This window comes from Myripristis murdjan, chromosome 6 (assembly GCF_902150065.1).
Source record: "Myripristis murdjan chromosome 6, fMyrMur1.1, whole genome shotgun sequence".
Taxonomy (NCBI): Eukaryota; Metazoa; Chordata; class Actinopteri; order Holocentriformes; family Holocentridae; genus Myripristis; species Myripristis murdjan.
The window spans coordinates 2,253,102-2,262,016 of NC_043985.1; the positions used below are offsets into that span (position 1 = coordinate 2,253,102).

General features: G+C 39.3%; 1 protein-coding gene across 1 annotated transcript; it reads left to right on the top strand.

Annotated features, from left to right (window-relative positions):
* Positions 1–303: 303 nt before the first annotated feature.
* LOC115360685 (G1/S-specific cyclin-D1-like) lies at positions 304–8,009 on the top strand. Its single transcript, XM_030053753.1, has 5 exons — positions 304–914; positions 4,817–5,032; positions 6,099–6,258; positions 7,325–7,473; positions 7,583–8,009. The coding sequence occupies exons 1-5, from the start codon at positions 711–713 to the stop codon at positions 7,751–7,753; spliced, it is 900 nt and encodes a 299-aa protein (XP_029909613.1). The 5' UTR covers positions 304–710; the 3' UTR covers positions 7,754–8,009.
* The last annotated feature ends 906 nt before the right edge of the window (positions 8,010–8,915 follow it).

Consider the following 8,915-nt stretch of genomic DNA (forward strand, 5'->3'; position numbering starts at 1 on the left):
CCAGAATGACACAGGAAGTATAGCGTCGAAATAAGAGCATAACATTTGTCACTCGTTTATTACAGTTACAATCTTTTGCTCAATTTCGATTAATATATTACTACCTAAATATCTTTGTCGTCTTCGTTTGGACTAAAAATGTGGATGGGGAAGGTGGGAAAATCTGGTCAACTGTCCGTGAATAAAGATTAAAAATATATCTTTTATTTTGTAATGTGCCACAGGATGTTTTCCTTCCTATTGTGTGGGTCTTGACGCCGGTGTGTTGTTATATGGAAGGGCAGCGGCAGCAGACAGACGCAGTGAACTTGTTTCTCTGCGGGGAGAGGGAGAATACTGCAACTTCAGTCTTCACTTCAAGTCTGTACAGTTCAACAAAAGAACGTAACGCGCACACCGTCGGAAAGAGCTTGAAAGCAGCCCAACCACCAGCGAGACAACTAGTGCAAACAAGGGACCAAGTCACCTACAATGAACTGAAAGCGTTAGCTAGCTAAAGAAAAAGGAAACATCTTTGTCCCACACAGACGCTGAAAAGCTGTGAGAGCTGGGACTCAGATTAGGCAAAAATGGAACCGCGAATGATTTGTACTTAGCCAAGTCGAAGCTATACTGTTTCTGTTTCTTTTTCTTTTTTCAGCTTTGTCAGGGCAGAGACACAGAAAAAAAGGAGGTGAAATAGACACACTGCTGTAGAGAGTGTGAGGTAAATGGAGCCAGAGTTGCTGTGCTGTGAGGTGGATAGGCCTGCCGTCCCCAGGGCCTACCGGGACTCAAACCTGTTGACTGACCGAGTCCTGCACGCTCTACTACGGGCAGAGGACAACTACCTACCCGCTACCAGCTACTTCAAATGTGTGCAGAAAGAAATAGCCCCGTACATGAGGAGAATAGTCTCCACCTGGATGTTGGAGGTAAGTTGGCCCTCAAACATGCTGTTCTCTTTCGTGTGGTTAAAAGGTGAAACATAATGATAAAAAAATTGTATTTTGATGTTGCCGGACTTACCAGCAAAGCTGTGTACACAGTAGAACGAGGTTTAATACATTTGCAGTATCAGTAGGAGCCACTCTTCTATTCGGCCTGCAAGGTTTCCCCTAAAGCGGTAACGTTACTTCAGTAAAATAACATCTTTTACAGTTGGTGCACACAGCAGCTATTGGTGTTGGCTAACGTGACTTTAGAGTATGATTGTGGGACTTAAAGGGAAACTAATCATGAAAGCCGTGAATATTGAAACAAAGTGGATCGCGTGCGTGCCGAGTTGAAGAGTTGCCCCTAACTATCGAAAAATATCTTTTATCTTTTGTGTTGTATGTACAACTGCCGTTAATCAAGGCAACATTCATTTCTAAGTTTTTTTAAACGGAGCTTGCCATTGTGTCCTCGCCATACCAGAGGACAAGGGTAGGGGGTTGCAGAAACAGTAGTCTATCAAAGAAAGACTTAAAACTATCTGTGCGATTGATTGCTCCACTGAATGATACAGCCTCGATTACGTATATAGAATAATGCATTCTAGCAGACAAGATTTTTTTTTTTTCAAACGACAATTTGTAAACAATTCCTGAAGTTTCAGGACACATGGTTTCAGTGAATAGCCCACTCTGCGTGAGCTACTCACACTTTAGAATAAAGCTATTTCCGTGCCTCACAAGCCTGTTGAACTAAGTCATGCAAAGAAATGACCAGTCCGTGTACAACGAACAAGCCCTTGACATTTCCATGTAGAAACTGGCATGCTAAACAATTTTTTAGAATATTTCTTAATAGTTTTTGGAAAATGTGGCCAGCTCACAGTTGTCTGTGCAGACCACGCGCTGCCTTTGTGTGTTTGCTCACAGGCAGCTCCGTTTTGGGTTTCTTTTTCCTTAGATTAGCGTCTGTTAGGTTTACATGCTTTGTGTCTTTTGCATTGACTTGTACTTGAGTTTCTGTTCTAGTTTGTATTTACCGATTTATTGGGACCTGTTAGTGAGTCTTTTTGATGGCTTGTTTGATGTCTCTGGTTAATGGGTGTTGTTCAGCGTTTCTTTGAGAATGTTGAACAACATACAAAATCATGCCTTGAAAACATTTTTGTCACTTTTTTATGCATTTTGGATGGTATTTGGGATTGGGATTCCTAAATGGTACCCCTGAGTCTAGTGTTGGATATGTAGGGTGCACCTTCACTTATCCTCTGTAACATCACCAAACAGTTTGATTTGAGTAAGAATAATATAGTTTACTGATTTCATTAGTCAAGTTGAGGTAGCACTGTGCATGCTGGTCCCCTGCAGGCAGAAGACTGCAGCAGTGCCTCCCTCCTCCTGCTGGTGGTTGCTGAAAATACTTGTCTTAACAGCATACCTGATTAAATACTATGGCCCAACAGATATGGATTTTTTGGGGCCAATGCCGATTCCCATATAAGGGAATATAAAATTCGGATAACCAAAATATCAGCTGATTAAATTTTTACATTTTTCATAAAAAAAAAAGATGAAATACCTGCTTTTGATGGCTTAAATATAGCTCCAAACACTTGCTACAAAGATATAAATTGAAGGGAGAACATTTTACTATTTTCAAATACTTTTATTATCAGAAATTGTGTGGAACAAGCATCATATGAACAATTTGAACATAAAATAAATCAAAAATATGATGTGCAAAAAGGTAGTGTCATCATGTTTAGCTTTAAGGTGCTGCCATAGGTTGGTTGTGTTTTTTGCTTTTTGCTTGTTTGATCCCTGGCTTACAGAAGCTGCACAAATATCACAGACTGCTTCACCAGTGACATCCTTGGTGAAGTAGTCCCACACCATACTGCATCCACCTTCTTTTGCCATCTGTAAAAACACAGTAAGACATAATGTGCATTAGTTAAAAAATAACGTTACAAAACTGTCTAGTTACATGGGCCATTTTGAAACTCAGACATTAAGCATTTGTCTTACTTGTGTTCACATGAATATGGCGTGTACACTCCTGGCCACTTCATTAGACTAAACTTATTACTTTTAAAATGTTGTTGACTGTAAGAAAGCTGTTAATTCTTCTTTATGGTTATTATTGAGGTGGTAGTGGGTGTTGGTGTGAGGAGCATCATATTGAGGTGTCTGATATTTTGTCAACCCCACTTACATGCATCAGAGGGTCACAATATTCTGAACACCTCAATGTACTGCTCTCCATACCAACAGCAACACCCACTATCATCTCAGTAAACATAAAGAAGTCTTTCTGACAGTGTCAACATTTACAAAGTAATACATTGATTAAAGTAGAATTCATGGTAGGGCTGTTATTGCTGTGCATTACATTGCACAGTGTCTAATGACGTGGTCAGTGATTGTATTTAATGAATTATTATCTGAAGGTAATAGGTATGTGGATAAGCAGTGTCATAAAAGTCTCTGGTTAAAACATGATTTGAAATGCGCCTCTCTGACGACCAGAAACGCTTTTTCTTCCTCAACGCCATGACTTAAAAAACACAGTCCGTGCGCTGCTGTAAATAAATGCAGCCCACAAGGGTTTTTGCACGGCGATGACACATTATCCTAAATTGCTCCGGTCATATCTAGTGTAGTAGCATGCAGCTGCCTGAGTGAGCGTAAGATTACTTTGAGGTATTGTAAAGTTACCGTTACGTTTATTGTCACTGACTCGGTTAAAGTGTTTGGCAAGGTAATATTTAAGCTAGGTTATCCTAATTTTAGCTTGCTAACATATCAGTCGAGTGTGACAGACACAACGAGGCACGTCATGGGAAATGCGAAACTTATTGAGTTATTGTTTATTTCACAAACTTGTTATAAACTTACATTGAGGCAAACTGCCTGACTCAGTAAATGCGCTGTTGGCTCTTCAGTCTTCTCACTACTTCACTCTGCTGTGGGGTGACTGGAGTGTGACATGAAAAGTGTCGGAGTGTCCTCTACTGGATACGTAACACAAGGACATCATTTCTAAGAAAAACACCACATTCCCTGCTTTTTATTAATGAAAAATAGGTGTTAACATCGGCGTCACTCGGCCAACTTTTGGCCGATTACCGATTATTCTCTAATGGCTATAATCGGCCGATAAATCGGTCAGGCCCTATTAAATACAAGTAATATTGCCTACAAAAACATGAGGTGCCAGTGTTGAATTTAATTTGTTTTGCAACACTCCCGTATTTGACACAACAGTGTCACTGGACTCAACCCAGAGTCACTGCCTTTATATCTTTTGACTGTCAGAACTTCCAAACCTTATCATATGGACTGAATTTCTGGGAGCAACATGAAGCAAATATCATTATTATTACTATTATTATTGTTATTATTATTATTACTTCTACTACTACTATTGTTGTTGTTGTTAAACCCATGTACATAATACATTTTAAATGTCAAGCAAGCATCCAGCCACTATCCAGCATTCAGTAACAGAGGAAGATAGCACCGCTACTGTCCTACAGCTAGCATTTATTTATAAAGGCAAGGTGGCAAGTAGGTCATCGCTAATGTGATGGAAAATCTTGTTCAATTGATTACATATCTATTGTAAAATTGATCAGGACTCTACTGGTATACTATGGTAGCAGAAAATAGCAGCTGTCAAGGTCTAATTCTTAAAACGTTGTATTGGTCACACCCCAAATCCTAACACATAATGGACAGTCTTTTTTGACTTCATCCCCAGATCTGAGGAGCATGTTTCCACTCGGCTTTGAGCCAGAGGGAAAACTGATTCTTCAGCTAGTTCTCAGTTGTTGGTTTGATTAACAGTGACCATAAGTGCAGCAGCTGAAAAGTTTTGGCACCTCGTTTTTTCTACACAGGTATGTGAGGAGCAGAAATGTGAGGAGGAGGTCTTCCCTTTGGCTATGAACTACTTGGACAGGTTTCTGTCAGTGCAGCCCACCAAGAAAAACCACCTCCAGCTGCTGGGGGCTGCTTGCATGTTCCTGGCATCCAAGATGAAGGAAACCATACCGCTCACTGCTGAGAAGCTCTGCATCTACACAGACAATTCTGTCACACCAACTCAGCTACTGGTAGGCCGTTCACTACTTCCCTATGCAGTGAAATGAAACATGTTGCATGCAAACATTGCACCAGTTGGTCTCTGAAGATACTATGACTAAGGGTGAAATGTAAAATGTAAATCTCCATACTGTAAATTCCATGAATGCTGCAATTAAAGGTCAAAATGTTTGACAGCACAAATGCTATACTGCCAGTCAAACCTATGGAATACAGTTTCAGAATTAGTTTTTGAAAAAGAAATTAAACTTCTTTATTTGAAAATGGAATCAGTTGCCACACACATGCCTAATCACACCTTGCAACAGCAGGACAAAATGTATGGTAATCTCTGGTTCAAAGAGCTTTTGTTTTTTATTGAAAGCTTTGAGAACAAAATGGCATGAAACACTAATAATCTTAATAATCTGACATGCAATCACAGACATCCAAATTTACAGGAGAAGAATCTGTAATGGAAGAAAATACAAATAATTGAGGATGGGAAAAAAAGTAATTATAATGGTTTACATTTGACAGTTTTTATTGTGTATTTTAAGGATCCCAGGAGTGACGCACTCCTTGAAAGAGGAGGAAAGGAAAGAGGAAAACAATCTATAGCATTTAAACCAAAATTGCTCTTACCTACATAGCACTTGGTTATAATATACTGACAAATTGACAAAGAATTTGAAATGCAAAAATGCAACTCAAAATGCAACAATAAAAATCTGTATAGTTTGAGGAAGTACCTGTGCTACCTCAAAAACATTCCAAAAGTGTGTAATTTAATGGCACCTAAAATCAGTTATCAGTATCATTGAATCCATAAATTAGTGCACACTTTTTTATTGTATTAATATAAAATATGTGTAAGACTGTAAAAATAAAGAGCATGTAGGTCCTCTAGTGGTGGTATAATGGTATTACCTGTTGAAATAAACAGATTCCATGACTTTCTCTATCCCTCCCTCTTTATTCAAATCTTCTTTCTCTGTCCATCATCTTTATTCATCCATCCATGACCCAATCTTTACATCACATGAACCTTTTCTTTTCCTTCTTCGTCTTGCTCGCTGTCCTTTCCTCCACTTGTAGCAAATGGAGCTGTTGGTTTTGAACAAGCTGAAGTGGGACCTTGCCTCAGTGACGCCTCTCGACTTCATTGACCACTTCCTATCTCAGCTGCCAATCAGGAAAGAAAACAGGCCCATACTCAGGAAGCACGCTCAGACCTTTGTGGCACTGTGTGCTACAGGTATGAAAGGGACTGAATTATACTGTCTAAATGCCATGTAAAGAGCATGTCTTTCCACTGTTTTTTTGTTTTTTACTTCATGTTTCAACTACTACCATTTTTTCTGCCAGTAAAGCTTTTCCACAGCAGCTATTTTGATAAGAAATGGTAGGGTATAAACACAGGTGTCACAGGTTAATGAAGGTTCTGTGTAGCAAAGGCTTTCCAGTGAGCCAGAACATCATGATCACCTGGCTCTCTTAGACCTACGTGGAACACAACCTTCATTGATTATATTAATAACAACTTTGTTTACCCTGCTATTTGATGTCAACATGGTTGCTGTGTAAAAGACCTGTTGTTTATCTGCCTTGTTTCAGCATGTCTAAGGGTTTTGTTGGCACTGAGAGGCAGAGGCATTTAGAAAAGCTGAATATTGCTGGTCTTGCACTGAGTGAAAGAATATTAACTGAAATGAAGCAGTCACATTTTTCAGTGTGCTCTACGGTTACTGTTGACAGATCACAGTAGGAAAGGAAAAACTACATTTAGGTTCACAGGCGAGCCACGTATAATTGCTGTGCTCTTGATAATGTGAATTATCTTATGACTTAGAGCAAGTTAGCGAGGTGTTAACATTACAAGATAATCTTAGGCAATGTGTAAGCGAGCTAACTTGTAAATACAGACATATCCAAATTCCATGACAGCACCACCTTTATACTCTGAAGATTATTTAACTTAAAACAGTATAGTTATCACTTAGTAAACCATTACTAGTGAGAAAAGGCTGTTACACACATAAACACACTGAGTTCCAGGGCCCCCCCTAGTTTTTCACGTATTATTGCCTGGATCCACTTTTCTCATGAGACTCTGTTGTTCCCACCACACATCAGCCTTTGAGCATTATTTAGCTTGTTTATCAACAAAAATGGCAAGGAGACATGACCAAACAAGTCAGTGTAAAACAATGGAGTGTTTTTCCCTCTCGGGTGGACGGGACTTTTTTATGCATTGTCTCCGTTCTATAAAAAACTGCAAGACACTTGGTGTCACACAAATGGTGTCATTATTACCTTTGCAGATGTTAAATTCATCGCCAACCCCCCATCCATGGTTGCAGCGGGCAGCGTGGTGGCAGCTGTGGAGGGCTTACAGATGAGAATGGTGGGCAACACAATGACATCTCAGTCACTGACAGAGCAACTGGCACAGATCATCAGAAGTGACCCGGTGGGTGAACTGTCCCATTAGCAGAACATCATTGGCTTGTCAAAGATGCAGAAGTGAAAAGTCAGTGTTAAGTAACTGAGCTGAACTGAAATGAACTCTGTCTCTTTAGGATTGTCTCCGGGCGTGTCAGGAACAAATTGAATCACTGCTGGAAACCAGTCTCCGACAGGCACAACAGCAACAGCAACAACTGCACTCAGTTTCCATGGAAACTAAGAATATCACCCAGGAGGAGGATCTCTCGGCCACGCCCACCGATGTCCGGGACGTCAACATCTGATTGGTTGCTGCCAGTCACAGAGTTTGTGTGGAGATGGGGCTTTTTGAGGGAAGAGGAGGAGTTTGGACTGACTACTTGGATGATGTCCTTCATGTAGGGGCTATAGATGATGCTCTGAATTTACAGACAGTCCATCCAGGTGCCTGACTGCCCTCTTGGACTGATGCTTTATTGTGTGCATTCAACCTACACAGTGAAGTGTGAGTGACTGGACAACAGCATCAATATCACACCAATATTCCGAGACAATTTTTAAATAGACTTTGGACTTTTTTTTTTTTTTTTTTTTTTTTTTTTAAATATATATATATATATATATATATATATATATATATATATATATATATATATATATATATATTTTTTTTTTTTTTTTTTTTTTTTTTTTTTTTTTTTTACTCAAACCCTGATTGATCTGACCAATGATTTTTGCCTGCTGTTAGCAGTATGGATGTAACACTGCCACTAGGATTTTATACAAGTTTAGAAACAGTTGAAGATGCTAGAGGAACTTTCCTGGAATCCTCTGGAACTCCTGCTCAAGGAAAAATACCTTTTTAGAGTTCTTTGAGCTGTAAGCAGGAACTGCAAAATACCCATCTTCTTCACATTTTCAGGTGGATGGTGAGAAACTTAGTTTGGTTGCCTTAGACACTTGTTAGCAATTTAGAGTGTTCATCCCACTTTGTTTACCTTCCACTGAGTCATCTATTTTCAATAGAAGCTGTAGCAGCTTGACCAATGAAAGCGTGTGGCTAATCAGACATCACAAACTGAGGAAAAAAATCTTTAAATTTAATTTTATACCTTTTTAATCTAAGTGCATACTCTGGGAAAACGGGAACCAAATGCAAACCAAATCCACAGACACTCTTTGATATGAAATTTACCCTCTCAGATATACATAATTTCATGTCACTTGGCTTTTAGCAAGAAAAACCATCAATCCATCAAAGTCCACCAATGATCTTTAAGGTATCAGTATTTAGCTTCTTTGGTCCAGCATCAAAATATTGAACTGTAGTATAAGCTTGATTTCACAGGCCTCAGTTGCTCCCAGATTTCCATGTGTCCTATGCTAGGACGTAATACAGATGAAGAACGAAAAATCCAGCCAAAAATAGTTAAAAGGCTACTGATGTGATATTTACCATGTCTGGGT